Source organism: Cornus florida, unplaced genomic scaffold (genome assembly GCF_030987335.1).
Source record: "Cornus florida cultivar Cherokee Brave unplaced genomic scaffold, ASM3098733v1 CherokeeBrave_3.0.0_Hap2_Chr03, whole genome shotgun sequence".
NCBI classification, from domain to species: Eukaryota; Viridiplantae; Streptophyta; class Magnoliopsida; order Cornales; family Cornaceae; genus Cornus; species Cornus florida.
Genome location: NW_026775573.1, coordinates 56,407,942 through 56,429,548, shown reverse-complemented (window position 1 = coordinate 56,429,548; position 21,607 = coordinate 56,407,942). Strand labels below are relative to the sequence as shown.

At 42.7% G+C, this 21,607-nt stretch overlaps 1 protein-coding gene across 3 annotated transcripts in view; it reads right to left on the bottom strand.

The window, feature by feature from the left end:
* The window catches only part of LOC132300582 (uncharacterized), a 94,797-nt gene that overhangs the window by 7,570 nt on the left and 65,620 nt on the right, over window positions 1–21,607 (bottom strand). For all 3 annotated transcript variants that reach the window (XM_059797737.1, XM_059797740.1, XM_059797739.1), the window contains exon 28: window positions 9,220–9,348. In XM_059797737.1, the coding sequence (XP_059653720.1) occupies window positions 9,220–9,348 (129 nt within the window). The remainder of the gene's footprint in view (window positions 1–9,219; window positions 9,349–21,607) is intronic.

Genomic DNA, 21,607 nt, shown 5'->3' with positions numbered 1-21,607 from the left:
AACAAGAAGTGCATATCCCAAGTCATCGTCCCGTTATCAAGCCTCCGCAACCAAGGCATGTCTATCACGAGCAATCCTAATAACTTGGGAAAGGAGCAAGCGAACATATGGTCCCCACACACCAAGGATCCTCCCAAAAACAAATACCCCTACCACCATGTCCCTGAATCTGAAATGTTTAGAAAATTCATCCCACCCCTTCCATATGAATTTCCAAACACCAACACCACCTGGGGCCCTAACCGCTAGGGATCACCAACCACCTCTCCCTTCCCTAAAACGGCTCGAAATGACTCTCCTCCATAGCCTGTGATGCTCAGCCCCAAATCTCCACAACCACTTCCCCAAAACAGCCTTATTAAAAGGCACCAACCGCCTAATCCCCAACCCACCCAACTGAATCAGCCTACACACTCCCATCACAAGATGATACTTGAATTCCTCCCCTAAACTACCCAATAAAAAATTCCGCTTAAGTCCTCAATCCTCCCAGCCACCACAGATGGAATCTGAAAAAGAGATAGGGAGTATGTTGGAAGTATGTGCTCTTCATCTGAGTGACCCTCCCGCTCTTAGACAGATACTGCTTCTTCCAACAAGCAAACCTTCCCTCAAACCTCTCCACCACAGGGTCCAGATGCCAACACTTCTCGACAGAGACCCAAGGGCAAACCTAGATAAGAAATAGGAAAGGAACTGACCCCACAGCCAAGGGTATTAGCCAGAGAAGAAATATATGGCACCACTCCCATAAGAATCAAAGCACTCTTTTTTTTTTTTTTTTGATGAGTCATAAGAATCAAAGCACTCTTACCAACATTTACTACCAAGCCAAAGACTGTCTAAAAGCAAATCAAAACAAGATATCCCAGTTGGGATACATCTGCATCCTAGAACAACAACGTTTCATCGGCAAACAACAAATGGGAAATTTTCTACTCACGGGTTGCATCCCTACCCACCCTGAACCCACTAATAAACCCAACACCATTGCCCTCCTCAACAGCCTATCGAGAGCCTCCATAACAATGATAAACAAAAAATGAGAAAGAGGACCCTGCCTTAAACCCCTCGAACTACAAAAGAAACCAATCGGGGACCCATTCATGAGAACCGAGAAGAAATGAAAAACAAAATCCAGCTCCTCCATTTCTCCCCAAACCCCATCCTCTCCAACAGAAAAAGCAAAAACACCAACTATCGTAAGCCTTCTTAATATCAAGCTTACAAAGCACCACTTGGACATCACTGCTCACTGGATATAAGAGCTGAATCAAGAATCTGGTGACCACCAACGAAAGCCATTTAGGATTCCCAAAGAACTCCATTGTCGCTCAACCTTAAAGCAAGAACCTTAGCAATAAGTTTGTAAATACAACCCACCAACATAAGAAGCGCCCCACTTTTTAGGGATAAGGGCAATGAAAGTAGCTTTCAAACATTTCTCAAAGCATCCCTGAGATTGGAATGCATGAAAAACCAATCTCTACTCCCCTGACCACCTCCCAACTCTCTAGAAAGAATCTCATGGTAAAACCATCCGGCCCCAAAGACTTATCCCCATTATAACTCTTCAGCGCTAACAACACTTCCTCTTCGCCAGAATGGCCTTTCTGACCGATCATACTCCTCTGAAATCGAATCGAAGTTCAACCCCCCAAGACGGGGTCTCCAACTATAGCTTTCCATGTACAGCCTCTGATAGTAAGAGGCAACCCCCTTACACACCTCCTCCTCCCTATAAAGAACCTCTCCATTAACTCAAATCCTTCCAATATGATTACCCCTCCTATGAGCATCGGCAAGCTTATAAAAAAAATCACGTGTCTCTATGACCCTCCCTGAGCCAAATTGCGGGACTTTTGCCACCATGAAATCTCCTTTGAAGTAGCAATCTCCGCCTTGCACTCCTCCCTCCTACGTCTCTGCTCAACATCAAGACTACCCTACCCTTCCAGCCGATCAATCTCTGCAATCTACGAAAGAGCCCTACTCTTCCTCGATTCAAGGTTCCCAAAACCCTCTTTGTTCCACCTTTTGATGTTTGTCTTCAAAGAACAAAACTTCCTTGCTATAATGAAGCTCAAACCGATCATACTCCTCTGAAATCGAATCGAAGTTCAACCCCCCAAGACGAGGTCTCCAACTATAGCTTTCCATGTACAGCCTCTGATAGTAAGAGGCAACCCCCTAACACACCTCCTCCTCCCTATAAAGAACCTCTCCATTAACTCAAATCTTTCCAATATGATTACCCCTCCTATGAGCATCGGCAAGCTTATAAAAAAAATCACGTCTCTCTATGACCCTCCCTGAACCAAATTGCGGGACTTCTGTCACCATGAAATCTCCTTCGAAGTAGCAATCTCCGCCTTGCACTCCTCCCTCCTACGTCTCTGCTCAACATCAAGACTACCCTACCCTTCCAGCCGATCAATCTCTGCAATCTACGAAATAGCCCTACTCTTCCTCGATTCGAGGTTCCCAAAACCCTCTTTGTTCCACCTTTTGATGTTTGTCTTCAAAGAACGAAACTTCCTTGCTATAATGAAGCTCAAAGTACCACATACCATCTAAGTCTCCCACCAAGACTACACCCTCACCATAAAATCTCCCGCCCGAAGCCACATGTTCTCAAACCTAAAGGGGGAACTCCTCTTCCTCATCCCTAGAACCAAAGTGTTGAAAGAGAGAGAGAGAGAAACAGAATATATGAGAACTTATATGTTATTGAGTTAGTAATACAATAATACAATGGTGTTTATATAGGAAAAGCTACGGGAGTAGGTGAGTGGAGAATAAGAAAACCCTATACATGGTAATTCTATATATGGTAATGAGGGGTAGGTGACAACTCATACAATACTAATTGTACACGTGTGACAATTCATACAATACTATACAACACTCCCCCTCAAGCTGGAGAGTAAATGTTAATAACTCCCAACTTGCTACATATGGAATCAATAGAGTTCTTGGGAAGCGCCTTAGTGAAGATGTGAAGATGTCTACCAGCTGTTTACCAGAAGGAACAAAAGGTGTAACAATCTCATTAGAGTCAACTTTAGATCGAATGAAATGGCAATCTACTTCAATGTGTTTAGTCCTCTCATGGTAGACTGGATTGCTAGTACTATGAATAGCTGCTTGATTGTCACAATGGAGAGGAATTGGGTACTGGACTGAAATCCCAAGTTTCTGTAAAAGAGTTTTCAACCAAGTAAGTTCACAGGCAGTGTGTCATGGCACGATACTATACTTCAGCACTGGAACGAGCCACAACTAACTGTTTCTTACTCCTCCAAGTTACTAGATTTCCTCCTATAAAGGTGTAGCAACTTGTGGTGGACCGTCGATCAGAAGGAGAACCGGCCCAATCTGCATCTGTATATCCCTCAATCCGAAGACGTCCAGAAGATCAATAAAGCAGACCACGTCTCGGAGCACCCTTGAGATACTTCAAGATACGTACAATTGCCTCCATGTGAGGTACCCGAGGACTGGTCATGAACTGGCTCACAACACTGACTGCATTGGAGATGTCTGGATGAGTGATTGTGAGGTAAATAAGTTTACCTACAAGTCTCCGATAAATCTCTGGATCATCGAGTGGGTCACCATCATCCACCTTAAGTTTTACATTAGTCTCAATAGGTGTAGCTACAGATTTCGAACCAAGATATCCAGTATCCTGTAATAGATCAAGAGTATACTTCCGCTGAGAAAGACTAATGCCTTGATTCGACCGAGCCACCTCAATTCCTAGAAAATACTGAAGTTTGCCCAAATCCTTAGTAAGGAAGCTAGAACACAAGTGATAGTATAGAACTTGTATCCCATCTTTGTCACTGCCAGTGATAACAATATCATCTACATACACCACAAGAATCACAATACCACATTTTGTTTTCTTAAAAAAAAAAAAAAAAAAAGAGTGGTCAGCTTGGCTTCTGGTCATACCAAAAGCTACAACTGCTTTACTGAACTTATCAAACCATGCACGGGGGGATTGTTTGAAGCCATAGATAGACTTCTTGAGATAACACACACACTCCCCCTTATATTCAAACCCAGGTGCTTGAGTCATATAGACTGTCTCATTAAGGTCACCGTACAGAAAGGCATTTTTAACATCAAGTTGAGGAAGTGGCCAGTCTAGATTAGCTACAAGAGAGATTATCACACGAATAGAATTCAGTTTGGCCACAAGAGAAAATGTCTCAGTATAATCAAGGCCATAAGTCTAAGTGTAGCCTTTAGCAACAAGTCGAGCTTTAATACGGTCAACAGCACTATCAGGCTTCTGTTTAACAGTAAAAACCTAACGACAACCAACAACCTGAGTATCAGCAGGCTTAGGAACAAGGTCCCAAGTATAATTCAATTTTAAAGCGTTTATTTCTTCTTCCATAGCTTTCCTCCACCCTGGATGAGAAACTGTCTCCCTATAGGACTTAGGAAGAGCAATAAAGGATAATGACAAAGAAAAAGCTTGAAAGGAGGAGGACAATTTATTATACGATACAAAATTAGAGATAGGATGATTGGTACAAGACCATTTACCTTTCCGAACAGCAATAGGTTAATCAAGATTAGAGTCCGGAGAGATGGAAGAACCTCCAGACGTTGAAGCGAGACTGGTGGAAATGGCAAGGCTGGGTTTACTACTTCAGTTGTTGGAACATGATTAACTACTCTTTTCCGACAACGAGCATAGATGCGAAGAGCTGGTGGGATGTCAGAATCAAAAACTGGAGTTGGAAGAACAGACTCTTAAAGAACAGAGTCCTCCAGGTGACTGCCTTCCTGAGAATAATAAGAAACATCCTCAAAGAAAATTTACGAAGAGTTGGACTGTAACATTTATATCCCTTTTGAGTGAGAGAATAACCTAAGAAAATACATTTGTGAGCATGAAGATCAAGTTTGTCTCATCCTGAGCTTAGATTTTGAACAAAACAAACACCCCCAAACACCTTTGGAGGAATAGAAAAAGGATTTTTGTCAAAAAACATCATTTGGAAGGGTGATTTTCCTTGAAGGACCCTAGAAGGGATGCGGTTTAAAAGATAAGCAGCAACCAGAACTGCATTTGCCCAAAAATGTTTTGGAACATGCATTTGAATTGTCAAGGCACGAGCGATAGCTAGGAGTGGGCCATTCTTTCGTTCAACAACTCCATTTTGTTGAGGGGTATCAACACAAGATGTTTAATGGATAATGCCCCTCGACTCAAGAAACTTTTGAAAAACATAAAGTTTATATTCAAGGGCATTGTCAGTTCTAAGAACAAGTAATTTTGCATCAAACTGATTTTGAATTTCAGTATAAAAGGATTGAATAACAGAGAATACTTGAGATCTATCTTTAAGAATATAAACCCAAGTTAAACGTGAATAATCATCAATAAATGACACAAAATAACAAGCACTAAATAAACCAGTAATACGAGTTGGTCCCCAAACATCCGAATATACTAACTCAAACGGTTTTAAACTTTTATCAAAATGAGACTTAAAAGTAGCCCGACGATGTTTACTAAGTTCGCAAGTAGTACAATTAAACTTAGAAAAATAAACTAAAGAAGGGACCAAGGCTCGAAGGCTATTTGAAGAGGGATGTCTAAGTCAGCAATGCCACTGGTAAGCTGAAGAAGAGGTGGAATGTAGAGCTGTCAGAACAGTAGTTGGCTAGAATTAGTAAAGACAATCCTTCTCAAACCCTCACCAATCGTCTTCTTCGTCTTGAGATCCTGAAAGACACAACGGGAAGGAGAAAAAGCAACTGAGCAATTTAAATCTGATATGATTTTGCGCACTGACAATAAATTGAATGAAAATTGAGGGATATACAAAACTGATGAAAAAGTGACACCCAAAGCGTGGAACGTACCAATTCCATGAACAGGTGATTTGGCACCATTTGCTATAGTAACAACCGATGGTGAGAAAACATAAGAAATATCATAAAGAAGAAATGAGTTACCTATCATGTGATCGGATGCCCCTGAATCAATGATCCAAGATGTAGAAAATGAAGCATAAAGACACGTATTACCTGAAGTAACGATAATAGCGGTGGAGGAGGGTTGATTTGCACGCTCACGCTTTACCAGTTTAGTGCTTGTGATTGACCCAAAAAGTTGGGATTCCTTAGTATCCATCACAAGAGCTGCCGAACAAATGAGATATAGTAGCGAGAGGGAACCGAGATAAGAGAACCAAGATCTAGCCGAGATGAACTTGAGAGAAATTATCGAGGAGAGAGCCGAGGAGGGATCCGAGAGAGATTGCTGAGACGATAACTGAGATCACTGAGGAGAGATCGCCGAGAAGAGATTAAGAGAAAGCCGAGATGGAATCAAGATCGGAGTCTGAATAAGACTAAAAAAAATTTAAAGAGGGATCGATTTTCGCTCTGATACCATGTTGAAAGAGAGAGAAAGAGAGAGAGGGGGAGAGAGACAGAATATATGAAAACTTATATGCTATTGAGTTAGTAATACAAAAATACAATGGGGTTTATATAGGAGAAGCTACAGGAGTAGATGAGTGGAGAATAAGAAAACCCTATACATAGTAATTATATATATCGTAATGAGGGGTAGGTGACAATTTACACAATACTAACTGTACACGTGTGACAACTCATACAATACTGTACAACACAAAGGAATATGATCAAAGCTAGGTCTAGCCAATGCCTCCTGAACCACATCTAGGAACTTCTTCTCCCAATCTCTAGAGAGGAGGAATCTAGCCAAGAAAGGGTAGGAAACTCCCTGCCACTAGACTAGGTACAAGTTGCACCCTCCAAAGCCAAATCAAGCAACTGATGATCATCAATTTTTTTTTTATTAGTATTGTAGATTGATAAGTGCAACTGATGATCATCAATAAGAACTGCTCCATGGCTACAGTCCACCTCCCTCATGTAGATCTCTCCAACGAGGATCTAACCATGTTGAAATTCCCGCCCACACACCACAGAAGAGACCAATGCCCTCGAACAAAACTAAGCACCTCCCATACCAATATGTATCTCCCCATCCTTCACCAGACCATATGCACAGGAAAAAGCCCACTGGAACCCATCAGCCTCAATAACAAAAGCACAAGACAACAAGAACCTCCCTCTCCAAACATCCACCCTGGACACCCACCTTCTATCCCACATCACTAGGATACTCCTAACCACCCTATCTGAGGTGAAGTCCAATTTCGTGTCCAACAAACAAACCACATGAGCAACCCACTTCTCAATTGCCAACTTCACCACCTTCCTCTTATCCGGATCATTCCCCACCCCCTTTCCACTCCCTCTCCCCCATTCTCCCCCTCACCACCCCTTCCTTCCCTTCGTAGTTAACATAGGAAATGAGATTCCGGACTTCCCTCTCCCCTTTCTACGAGGGGAACTTTCTTCTTCTCACCCCCGTTTCATCCCTCTTCCATGGAATGAAGAATCATCAAACCTTGCTCATCATTCCCGCCAAATGTCATTCCCAATAGATCGCTTGTAGCATCAAAATTCTCCCTTACCCACTCCTCCCCTTGATCATTATTGACTTACACAAGCGTCTCCCCCCTCTACTCTCCAGGAAAAACAACAGCCAACGCGGACCATCAAACCCAATGTGTTAGCCTCCCCTTCTTCCCACAGCAGAATGTCTAGAGGGCACTCCAACAACACAGTGACACAGTCAACCGCCACTCATCATGATCAGCAGCAAATTCCCCTGACCCATCATGATCTGAAGAGACAGAAGACCCAAGAAGCAACCCCATCATCCTCTTGCCGTTCTGTCCAGAGGAACTGGAAACCAGCCAACCTGCAACAGCTTTGTGGAGTCTCATTTCCTTCACAATGCAGATTGAAGAATTGGGTGGGGGAAATTGACTTGGGGATTAGGGTTTACAACGGCTCCATCCAGGTTTTTGTACCTGATTTCTATCAAGTAGGGTCTAACAATCATTAGGTCATTATTGTCATTTAAATTTTTTTCAAGTTGACATGAGTTGCATGTGATCTTTTTCCATTTCAGTTTCAACAACACAGTGATAGCAGGGGGTCTTACCCAAATCGTGATAGTTTAAGGTGCAAAATACAATAAATAAAAAAATAAAATAAAATAACTCAAGGGGTTAACAATAATAATCGCATGTAATCTTTTTCTGTTTCATTTTTGTCATAATAATAATGTTTAACAATAATACTTTACTATAATTGTATTAATTATTAGGCTATGGTGGTTATTGTCTATTAGTTAAGAAATTGCTTCCTGAGCTTTTGAAGCTCACCCCCTATTTCCCCAAATTTCAGGTAGTTGAGATATTGGTGGATTAGTGGCATTGTCAAGGCAGTTTATTAGTTAAATATAGGCTTTATAGTTCTTATGTAGTTCTTTTATTTTATTTCAGAGTAACTTTATGTAGTGGAATATTTCGCACTTGGATTTTATTTAGTTTATAGATATCAGTTGGTTTATTTTATATTAACATGGGATTTATGATTGATATAATTTAAAGATATGTTTGAGGAATTTAAGAATTTAAGCATGTAAATACCAAATATTATTAAGCTGGTTTGAATGTTTATTGTATCAAGTCAAACTGTCAAAGGTCAAGCTACTCTTGATCTCAACTTGGGGGTGTGACAATTTAGCTCTATGCAAGTTCCCATGATGTTTCTTCATTGATGGTTTTAGCATAAACACTTGTGCCTAGCTGGTTTGATTGTGTGAGTGATGGATTTATTGTCTACTATTAAATTAGTAGATTTATTGTGACTGGCCAAAAGAAACTGAATCTATACTACGGAAATTTTAAAGAGACATTTAAATTGGACTAGCTGGTTTGATTGTTTGAGTGATGGATTTATTGTCCATTATTAAATTAGTAGATTTATTGTGACTGGCCAAAAGAAACTGAATATACACAACGGAAATTTTGAACAGACATTTAAATTGGACCTACCCTTCTAGGTTGTAAAATCCATCTTGGCAACACATTTCTCAACAAAACTTATTACAGAAGAGTGAAAAGTATTTTATAACATGTCAAACCCACAGTAATAGTTATTTTGATATTCTTTTGATAAGAATCAAAATAGTAATTACACTCATTAATCAACAAAAGAAACACAGGTGGCCTTCAATTGAATAAAGAGAACTAATGATAACCAAAATATATATTATAAGAATGAGAATCCATAACTTACTTCTGGAAACAAACTGGGGCACTCTGTAATATGTTGAGCAAGTTTAATCGCAGCCTGTGATGTTGGTGCCTCCCCCATAGTAATATTGTTGAAATAGAAAGAAGCCAAACTATCAACTGCAGAAGCACACTGAACATGAAAGATGAAAATAGTTTAAACTCCTGCTAGTACAGTAACAAAATTTTCAATTAATATGTGCTAGAATTTAGATAAGAAATAATAAAAATAGAGAATCCACCCATGCAAGATACTAAAAGGTTTGGTGAATTACCCTCACCTCCCCTCGAGGTTTTGAATAATCACCATTAGATGAAACTTCGGTAAAAATCACTCTGGCACCCCCTATCAGAACTAGGAAACAAATGTCCCCAAACTCCTTGTGGTTTTGTTATTTATTTATTTATTTTTAATAAGTAAGATTTCATAAAAACGCCCAAAAGGGGAGCACTCCCAAAAACAACAGATGTCGAGCACGACGAAACTATAACTTTAAGCTATCCACAAAATCCAATAGGAGGTCCAAGGAAACAGAATCCCGCCCATGAAGAACAAAGAAGATAAAATATTGTATTTGAGAGACCAAATGGGAGTTTCTTGTCCCTCAAAAGCTCTCATATTCAATGGCCCTCCAAGCGTCTCTGACAACGCTCTCCAGTATGCACCCATTCCAAGTCTCTAACGTATCAATTGTGGTTTCTGGAAAGACCCAAAAAAGACCAAAAGCAGCCAAAAACATAGACCAAACATCCCTAGCCACCGAGCAATTGAGAAGAAGGTGATTCACAGATTCGCCCGACATCTTGCACATGTAGCACCAATTCACCGTAATACGGCGTCTCCTTCTCAGGTTATCCAGAGTAAGGATGCTACCTAGGGCAGCACTCCACGAGAAGAAAGCCACCTTCAAGGGAGCTTTTGTCCTCCAAATAGCTTTCCAAGGGAAAGAAGGGCTAGGAATCTCCTCCATACTTTCGTAGAAAGACCTAACCTCAAACACTCCTCTCTAGTCCACCAACACCATCTCATCCATGCCCACCCCAACCATCACTTGGCGATTCAACAAATCAAGAAAGTCTGTAACCTCCAAAAGTTCCCATTATCTACGGAACTGCACATCCTAGGTCACCCTCCCATTATCGAGACAATAACAATCAGCGACCACAAATGACGATTCACAGCAATTCTGAAAAGACGAGGAAACCTACAAGCCAAAGCCAATCCCCACACCATCTATCCTCCCAAAATCTGACATTCCTTCCACCCCGAATCTTGAACCAAATGCGTTTGGAAAACTCATCCCAGTCCCTTCGGATCGGCTTCCAAGAACCCATACCTGCTGGGGATCTCACCTCCCTAGACCCCACCCACCCTCTCCCTCCCCGTAATGACAGGAAACGACACGCCTCCAAAGCTTGGATCTCCCACACGTCCAGTCTTCAAATTCACACGAGACTCAGAGTTTCAGTTAAGTTAGGAGATTGCGTCAGTAGTGGTGAAGGAATTGAAGATGTATAAAGGGTTGAAGGGATTGAACCGTTTGCTGGATTTTGGCTTAGAAACGGTAGGGGAAGACTCTGAAAGAGATTTTGGTTCACCTTCGGCTTTCAACGGGATTGAGGTTTCGGCTGATGAAGGTCGTGACAGATTGGGGGGAGGGGGCAATGATAGGAATGCTATGGAGATGGTTCCATAGGAGGATACTACTAGTCTGGAGATGCAACCATTACGTGTATTACGGCCGGACGAGGGGAAGGATTTCTTTGCATTAGGTTGTGATGACAGAGGGGTGGAATGGGTGAAGGATAACATTGATACTTTGAGTAATATGTTGGGACTTTCTTTTCAGCCAAATGAGGAGAAGGCTCGTTTAGTGATGCATTCAATTGTGGGGGGAAAGAATGTGGAGGATGTTGAGAAGGCTTGTTTAGTGATGCATTCAATTGTAGGGGGAAAGAATGTGGAGGATGTTGGGAGTTTGAACAGAACAGTTAGAAAGAAGAAGAGGTTATCCCCATGGAGAGTGGGAAGGGAGATCCGATGCCTGATTTCTAATATTAATTATGAGGGGAAGAATGGGACGAGGAGGGAGAGCAGCAGTGAGAGGGGAAGAGGGAGAAGGAGAGGGGAGGGGTCATATATTGGTTTTTTAATGAAGTGCAACATTATTTCCTGGAATGTTCGAGGGCATAATGATTCGGACAAAAGAAAGGTGGTCAAATTGGCAGTGAGGAAGTGGGGTGTTCATGTGGTATGTTTACAAGAGACGAAGATGGCGTCCATTTCGGATAGGGTGGTTAGGAGTTTGTGGGGTGGGAGGTTTATTGAATGGGAGGCGTTGAATGCTGTTGGGCCATATGGGGGTATTTGGTGATATAGGATAAAAGATGGGTGTCAAAAGTGGATGTGTGGCGAGGGAGATTCTCCATTTCTTGCAGTTTTACTATAGAAGAGGATGGGTTCCGTTGGGTGTTCTCGGGTGTTTATGGTCAGTGGATGATGGGGAGAGCCATCTTCTCTGGGAGGAGTTGGGAGCTGTTAAGGCACAGAAGTGTCTTCTATGGTGTGTGGGCGGTGATTTTAACGTGGTTAGATCCCCTTTGGAGAAATCGATAGGAAGAAGATGGACTCAGGCTATGGTACAATTTTCAGAATTCATTGATGGTCATCATCTTCACGATTTGCCTTTGAAGGGTGCTTCTTTCACATGAGTTAATGGCAGAGAGTCTCCTACCCTTTCACGTCTGGATAGATTTCTCATTTCAGGAGATTGGGAGGAGAACTTTCCGGATGCGACTCAGGTAGCCTTGGCTAGACCGAGATCAGATCATATTCCCTTGGTGTTGGACTGCGGTGGGTTAAGGTCTAGAATCACTCCTTTTCGTTTCGAAAACATGTAGCTTAGGGCGAATGATTTCCAGGGGTGTGTGAGGTCTTGGTGGGAAGGTAGTATAGTGTCTCGGATTCTGAGCTATATTCTTGCTAGAAAGCTTGGGGTGTTGAAGGAGATGAAAAGGTGGAATAAGGAGGTTTTCAAGAATCTCGAGTGGCGGAAGAGTAGGGCTTCGGCGGAGATTGCAGAGATTGATCGTCGGGAAGGCATGGGTGGCATTAATGATAAGCAGAGAAGTAAGAGAGCGGCGTGCCAGGCTGAGATTGCTGTGTCAGAGGAGATTTCGTGGAGACAGAAGTCCAAAACATTATGGCTTAAGGAGGGGGACAGGAACACTATGTTCTTCCATAGGTTGGCTAATGCTAATAGGAAGGGCAATCACATATGGAGACTTACCGTGGATGGGGTGGTCTTGAGTAGGGAGGACGTGTTTGCAAGGGGATTGCCCGATTCTATTTTGGAGCCTGTTTCTACGAGACGCCGGTTGGATGGACTTAATTTTGATAGAATCTTTGAGGCAAACAGGGAGGGTTTGGAGATTCCGTTTTCTAAGGAGGAAGTGCTGAAGGCGTGAGAAATTGTAATGGGGATAAAGCTCCAGGTCCGAATGGTTTCACTATGAGGTTTCTTTTGGAGAGTTGGCCGTGATCGGGGGCGAGGTGATGGGTACTTTTCATGCTTTTCATACTCGAGGGCGATTTGAGAAATCCCTTAATACATCATTTATAGCCCTCATTCCGAAGAAGGGTGGACCCGTAGATGTGAAGGACTTTAGACCTATTAGTTTGTAGGGAAGCATTTATAAACTAATAGCCAAAGTTCTTTCTTTGAGATTAAGGGTGGTATTGGATGAGGTTATTTCGGAATCTCATAATGCTTTCATAGAAGGGCGTCAGATTTTGGATTCTGCCTTTATTGCTAGGGAGTGTGTGGATGATAGATTGAGGAGTGGGGTTCCAAGGCTTTTGTGTAAGTTGGATGTGGAGAAAGTTTATGATCATGTTAGTTGGAGTTTCTTGCTATATCTGATGGCAAGGATGGGTTTTGGGGATAAATGGAGGAAATGGATTGAGTTCTACATTTCTTTAGCGAGATTCTCGGTGTTGGTGAATGGGGTTCCGACTAGTTTCTTTGGTAGCTCACGAGGTTTGCGTCAGGGAGATCCATTGTCCCCACTTCTGTTCATCATTGTGATGGAGGGGCTTAGTAGATTGATGGGAAGGGCTATGGAGGTGGGCTTCATCAGGGGTTTTAGGGTTGGAAGGGATGATATGCATCAGTTGGAGATTTCCCACCTTTCATTTGCGGATGATACTCTTGCTTTTTGCGAGGTTGAGCTGTCTCCCAGTGGGGTAGGTTCCAGAGATTGAGGAATTAGCTTCTATTCTTGGTTGTTGAGTTAGTTCTTTTCCGATCTCTTATTTGGGTTTGCCTCTAGGTGTTTCTTTGAGGATTGTAGGGGCTTGGGATTCGATGGTAGAGAGGGAGGAGAGGAGGCTTGCGGGGTGGAAGATGCAATATTTATCAAAACGTGGGAGGGTTACCTTGTTGAAAAGCACTATGTCGAGCATTCCTACATACTTTTTATCCCTTTTCCAGATTCCGTCCTCGGTTACTACTTGTATTGAAAGACTTCAGAGGAAATTCTTATGGGGAGGTTTGGGAGATGAGTTTAAGTATCATCTGGTTCGTTCGGAGCAAGTGTGTAAGCCTGTTAAGTTCAGAGGAATTGGGATTAGGCGACTGCTACCTTTTAACAGGGCACTGTTAGGTAAGTGGTTGTGGAGGTTTGGTATTGAGCGGGATAGATTGTGGAGGAGGGTTATCTTGTGTCGCTTTAGGGAGGAGAGGGGGGGCGGTGCTCTGCAGTGGTGTCTATTCCTGAAGGTGTCGGTGTTTGGAAAGCCATTCAGAAGGGATGGAATGAGTTTTCTAAGAATATTAGATTCAGAGTTCATGATGGTATGGAGATTCGGTTTTGGGAGGATGTGTGGTGTAAAGATCGCACTTTAACATGTTCTTTCCCTAGACTTTTTAGGATTGCGGCAAATAGGCATGCCTCGGTGGCTGACTGCTATCGCCTTGATAGCGGAAGACCGGTTTGGGACGTGCTTTTTTAGCGATCTTTTCAGGACTGGGAGATCGATGATGTTTTTGGTTTTTTAGAGTTGTTGTATAGCCAGGTGATCCATGGAGGAGGTAGGGATTCTCTTGTTTGGATTCCTTCTTCTAATGGAATGTTTAGTGTGAGATCTTTTTTCAGATGCCTTTTGGACCCAGTTAAGGTGGTATTCCCTAAGAAGGTAGTGTGGCGAACGAAGGCTCCATTGAAAGTGGCTTTCTATACTTAGAAGGTCGGGTGGGAGCACAGGCTCGAGGGTTTTGGAGGATGGCGCCACTGTGTCTTTGGTGGTGTCTGTAGAGGGAGCGGAATAGAAGATCCTTTGAAGGAGAGGAATCTTCGGTCATTGTTCTGAAATCTTCTGTTATTAGCTCTCTTTTTTTTTGGGGTTCGGGTAGACTTTGTTCCTCTACTAAGGAGACTGTTAAGTTTTTGGCTTCCCTGGGACCTTAGGGTACCCAAGTTTTTGTGGTCTTGTAGGGACGCGTTCCCCTTTTTTAATGCTTTTAATGAATTGCTTATTTATCACAAAAAAATAAAAAATAAAAAAAATAAAAAAAAAAGAACAGAGAGAGAGATGTTCATCTATCCCCTGACATTATTTTGCCATATGTTCTTCATGTTCCCAACTTTGCATTTATCTTCTATCTGTTAGCAAACATGCCAAATCACTAAACTGTGCAGTGATTTTCTTTCCTCATTACTGTGCTTTACATGGCGTGTTCGAAGAGAATTTTTGGCAAGGGATATGAGCACGATGGCCTCTACTACTTTAGGGATCCTCCACCGACACCTCCTCCACTTGCTTCAAACCTTCAAGCCTCTATTCTTCCAATTTCTAGGTGATTTTTCTTTTCAAACTTTAAGTTTATGGCATGCTCGCCTTGGCATGTAAACTTTCAATATTTATGTCTGTTTTTCCCTTTATTAATAAGGGCTTGAAAGGATAATAAGTTTCAATGTGAGATTTGTGAGCTTTCTAAACATATATTTCTCACATGCATCATGCACCTAATATGTTTGATCTCATACATTTTGATGTGTGGGGTCCTTCTCCTGTTATTGCTTTTTCGGGGCATAGTTGTTATTATATCACATTCATTGATGGTTATTCCCGCTGCACATGGGTATATTTACTTAAAAATAAATCTGAAGTTTTTCCCTTGTTCACTCAATTCCTCCAAATGATCAAAACTCAATATAAAACTGTTGTTAGGAATATTAGGTCTAACAATGGTCATGAATATGTTTCCAATGAGTTCAGTCTCAACTTAACCAACAGTGTATTCTTCATCAGCTTAGTTATCCATATACCCCTGAACAGAATGGTGTGGCAGAGCGCAAAAACCGCCAACTAATATACTTCTGGTCATATATATGTTTGTTAGGTGAGTATGAATGTGCCAAAGTCATATTGGCACATGGCGGTTCTTACAACAACTTTGCTCATTAATCATACCCCTAGTAGAGTCTTAAATGGTAAGGTCCCCTTACAAGTGCTTCAGCTTGATATTACTTTTTTTTCCATCATGCCTCGGGTGTTTGGATGTACATGATTTATTCAGAATCGTAGCCCTTCTCGTACAAAACTTGATGACAAGGCCATTAAATTTATCTTTTCAGGATACTCTTCCATGTCAAAACGTTACCGGTGTTATGATCCAGTACACAAACACATGTATCACTCTCTTGATGTCACCTTTCATGAGCATACCCCTTTTATGGTTCTAACACTATCTTGCAGGAAACTTCTACTCTCGATCAAGAGGCTTCTCCTCTTGCTCATCCTCTTCCTATTTTTCAAGAAGAGTCTTCTCTTGCGATTTCCTCACTCCCTTTGCATGTCTATTCTCACCGCCCTCGTGCTCTGCCTCCATTACCTTCATCCTTCTCAAATTCAGGTTCGGGTATATCTCATCTCTCCCCTTTACATTTCCCTGACCATGTTCCTGAATCTCAGTATCCCACTCAAGACCGCAAACCCCCTGCTCGATTTGGATTCACTTATAGTACTGATCATGAAGATGTCTGCTATGAAGCTTAAAATCGATGTTTTGCAGAATAATGAAACATGGGAGCTTATATCTCTCCCTCCTGGTGAAAAGATTGTTGGTTGCAAATGGTTATTTAGTGTCAAATATCTGGTTGATGGCTCTATTGACCAGTATAAGACCCGTTTGGTGGCCAAAGGGTTTACTCCTGGTAAAGACTTTAATGATTCGCTCCAGTAGCTAAATGGACCTAAGTTCGTTTACTTGTCTCCATTTGCTTGTCTCCCTGGCTGCCTCTCACAATTGGCCTCTTCATCAGTTTGATGTGAAGAATGCTTTCCTTAACGGTGATCTTCTTGAGACTATTTACATGGATCCTCCACCCGGTTTCGGGCTGAGATGGAGTATGCTGGAAAGGTCTGTCGATTGTGGAAGTCTTTGTATGGATTAAAACAATCTCCTTGAGCTAGGTTCAGCCGCTTCAGCAATGCAATTCTATCCATGGAGTTTGTTAGATGCCATTCTAACCATATATATTTTATCCACCGTTCCTTTACTGGTCGATGTATCATTCTTCTTGTCGATGTTGATAATATCATCATTACTAGGAATGACATCTCTTGGATAGCTCAAGTAAAGCTTCAATTGGCTAAAGCTTTTGATGTGAAAGACCTTGGGCAACTCAAATATTTCTTGGGAATTGAGGTTGCTAAATCTAAGCAACCTGTAGTTTCGAGATCTTCAGCAGAGGCTGAGTATCGTCCCATGGCTCATAGTACTTGTGAGATTCTATGGCTTCGATCTTTCTTGGAGGAGCTAGGGCTAGGTGAAAAATAATCCTCGGACTTGTTTTGTGATAATAAGTCAACCATCATGCTTGTTTCAGATTCTGTTCTTGACGAGAGGACTAAACATATAGAGGTGGACAACATTCATTTTATTAAAGAGAAGGATAGTTCGGAAATTATCAAGCCGTACTTTGTTCGTTCCCCGTGGATCTCTCACCTGGCAGTCGAACAACATTAAAGTCTCCCCCAACACACCAAAGAACCGACCATCTAGACCGAACAATCCCCAACTCCTCCCACAAGCCTCTCCTCTCAACATCTCCTCCCAACCCATACACTCCAGAAAAAAACCACCAAGTGCCATCATCTTCCAGAAAGAACAGCAAAGATAAAGAAAATCACCCTTTTCCACGAATCAGCCTTCGAGACCCACCTCTTATCCCAGAGAACCACAATGCCCCCAACAGTCCCCTCAACATCAATCACCTCCCAGTCAACAAATCTACCACCCCACAAGCTTTTCAAAACACAGTCAGAAGGGCTAGCCAATTTTGACTCCAATAAACATACCACTCCTTCCTTCATAGTTAACAGAGGAAATCAGGCTCTTAAGCTCCCTCTCCCCCTTCCAATATGGACTTTTCAAGTTATTCGCCAAGGCCCAATCATCGTCCAAAGCTTGAAACAATGCATGAACATTCTCCTCCTCCAATAAGATAAAGTCCAAACGCCGACTAGTTCCTCCAATGCATTCCATAAACCACTCCCCATCATTTCCTTCCAAATGTGAAGCCCTCTACACCTCTGCGATGGCTTCCAAAGGAGTGTCAATCCCAATTGTGCCCCCATTCTCCCACACTGGAGGTGGAAGATCCAACGCAGAGGTATCACAACCCACCACAGCCCAATTCCCATTAAAAGAAGACAAGAGTCCCCAAGTCAGAATCCCAAACTCCTTCTGTGGACCACCCTCTGCCCTGATCTACATTCCCATGCTCCATCACCGTCGGCTCAACAAAACCTGATAAACTCCCACCCCAGTGAAGCTTCAAATCAGATCTCAAAGCATCAACAGTTCCACCATCAATCAACAATTGGGTCCCTCGGCCAATGCACAAGACCAAATTCCCATCATCCTTACCACTTGGGATAAGCTTCAGTGCCCCTTCCTTGTCCACCTCACTAAATGCCTCAAAGCCTGACAAAGTCCCTGTGAACTCTGAAGATTCGGATATGACACCCTCATCCTCTTGTATGTCATCTGATTCAGCAACCAGTGACAACAAGTGACAATCCTTGCCTAAACCACCAACATCCCTCCTCAACACCCACAAGGAGGAGTAGAAGCAGAAGAATTAGTAAAGGGAGAAGACAGCTTAGAGGTAAGATTAGAGCACATACCCGGTTTGATCGCCACACTTGTGGGTGTAACCCACTTCTGTTTTGGCTTACGGGACCATCGTCGTCCTATTAGAAGGGACCGACTACTGTGGGATTGTCTCAGTTTATGAATCAGATCATCGTGAGGGCCTGCAACGTCGCCCTTTTTGCTCTGAGACGAAGCAAGAGGTGCTCCAGCTCCTTTAACTGAGCCCTTCAAGTGTCGGCCGTCCTCATTATTTGTTAATTACCATGCTGCAGTGGCCTAAATGAATTCCTAAGAAAAGGCCCCAGAGGAGAAATCCCTTGAGGCCCCAACAGACTGCCCAGAAGGGAAGGAGGTGGGCCTCCTAACCAAATGGGGGTGAGGAGCATTGGGCCCCTTTCCCATACCTGCAGTGGTGGGCCTAACATTAAGATTCAACCCAAATGTTTCCTGCCCAAACTGTTATTATGGCTCCTTCTGGCATTTCTGAACTGGTCCGGTGAACATTAGGCCCAAACTGGCGCGCCTTACTGAACATGGTTCGGTGAACTTCGGGCCCAAATTGGTAATCCCCATCCTCAATGGGCTTATAAGAAATAGTATCTGCATGCAAGCCCTGTGGCCTAGCCCAATAGGACTGATATATTATCCACCTGGGCGTAATCCTTCCTAGCCGTTGCATGCCAGCCACGTGTCCCCACATCATGGCCACTGGAGCCACGCGCTACCTACACGTGTTGGCCGCTCACTCTTCTTCGAACTGGACGACCCCCAATCCCCTACAACTTCCGACCATCCCTCCATCTATGGAACTCCTCAATGCTTTGCAAGCCCATCGACTTCATGAACCACCTGTCCTTATCTTTCAGAAGATGAGAATCATCACCACCTTCCAAGCTCTCCATCGTTGGCATCGATTTGGGATTGTGCTCCTCCCACACAGCCACCTTATAACATAGCCATTCATCGTGAGCGAAGACCACCAGTGGGCACTCAGATCCATCACTAAGCACAATACAAACAATCTCCGCATCCCGCGTCTCATCCGCATCCACCTAAACAAACCCGTCCCATAGATCCCCAATCATCACAAACAGGGTGTGAAACCAAAGATACAGAGTGAGGCCATACACTATGACCCTCTTCAACCCTTTCTCTATCAGCACCTCCGAACAACCTACCCTGAAGCACCAAGCACCCAACCGAAGCGAAGCAGCACCCCAAACTCGAGGCCCTTCCCCTAGAACACTTCTAGCCTTTGCTTGTGAGGGAAGTCGAAAGAGCAGGAGCGGTGACACTCCAACCCCACAAGAAATATTCCACGCACGTCCAGCAAGCACGCCCCCAGCCTAGCAACCTTGACCGGACCCCCCTGATGGATACGAGGGAGCCTAGCAACCTCCAAGAAGGATATCGCACCCATATTCTCCCTCTGTATTTCATGAAGATTCATCTTGGAATTCAGGACTTGCAATACAATTTCCTCTTCATTGAAAGCCTAAGCAAAAACACATCGTGCCTTTCGTGTGGTTTTTTACCGTCTTCCCTCCACTATTATAACAATAGTGAAGTAGAAAAGTCAAAATGCACATCAGGTAAATTAAAAATTATCCCTAAAGTAACATTTATACATTGTCACGCATTCTTTTTTCAATTCACTGCCGGCCATCCTGACACCACCACCACCTCTTCCACTCTTCTCAAATTTCTACCATCACCACGCCAAATCCCCCTTTGCTCCAACACTCCCATATAGGGATGGCAATTTGCCCCGCGCGCACGCCGAGGAGGGGGGGGGGGAAGGGAGGTAGGTCACCCCGCCCCGCCCTGTTTAGGTATATATATTTAGCTCTAGAAACCCTAGGTCACATTCACTTACTTTCTCACTCATTCTAGAGAGCGGCAAAGCCCTACGAACTAAGAATGCTTATACCCTTAAATTTTATGTTAAATTATTGATTGCCCATTTTATATGAATTTTTTCAATAGATATATAATTGTATTTAAGGAAAAAAAATTAAAAAAGGAAGATAAATTCTGGAACTAAACGGGGCGGGGCGGGGGTAAAAAAGTTAAACAGTGGCGTGGATGGGGTGGAAAGGACCCCCGTTTATGCGGTTTTTGGCGGGGACGGGGCAGAGGTTTCTAAACGGTTGCGGGGCCGGGGGAGGGTACACCCGTCCAAAACCACCCCCGTTGCCATCCCTACTCCCATGGCCAATCCAACACATTCTTCCCCCTCTTTAGTGCCGTGAGAGAGAGAGTCCACGAGAGAGTTACACTGGTTGTACAGTGTTGAAGGTGGTTCAACACTACATGTTGACAGTGGCCGAAGGTGGTAATTGCTTCAACAATTGAACGCTATAGATTGAGTGAGAGAGAGTATTGGATAGAATGAAAGAGAAGAACAAGAGTTGAGGGGCAAGAGAGAGATTAGGGCAGAGAGGAAGGTGGTAATCAGTTCGTCGTCGCTATCTAGGGTGACAGTGCAACAGTCAATTCCGCCTCCGCCAATTGCAGCAATTCTGCTATGGAAGCATGGAAACAAAGCAACATGAAATTAGGGACTGGCGGTGGCTCAGAAGGCGGGCCAAGGGTGACCAGGTTATGTAGGCGAGAGTTATATATTTGTATATCTTGTATATGTTACATTAATTATATATTTAATTTCCAACTTCGTATTTAATAAATAAAATGTATATTGAGTTTCCAAAAAAAATGTAAATCCAATTGTACAAAGGCGGAGGGAGATTTGATGACTACTCTATAAAAAGTTTCCGACACTAAAGCCTGTATTTGAAGGGCGGCGAACTTTGGGTGAGGTCCTCATCATATATCCCCCCCCCCAAAAAAAAAAAAAAATTTGGGAAACAATAAATTCTATTTATGATTATTGGTTACCTATTTATGGTCATTAAAGGTGATTTACAATGGAAATTACTTAATTTTAAAAATTAATGAACGTTTTTTCCTTTCTTTTAAAATTCAAATCTATTTAAAAAAAAGTGTTAGTTACTATTTAAGAAGCACGGAAACGGATACGACACGACACGGCAAATCCTAAAAATTTAGGACACGGACAAGGCGGGGACACAGCAAATAAGAAATATATGTCCTATATATATAATGTTGTATTTTAAGAAATTAAGAGTAGTATTATTTTTTACAATCTTATAATGAAAATATATATGTGTGTGTGTGTGTGTGTTTTGCTGGAAGAAAGAAATAATG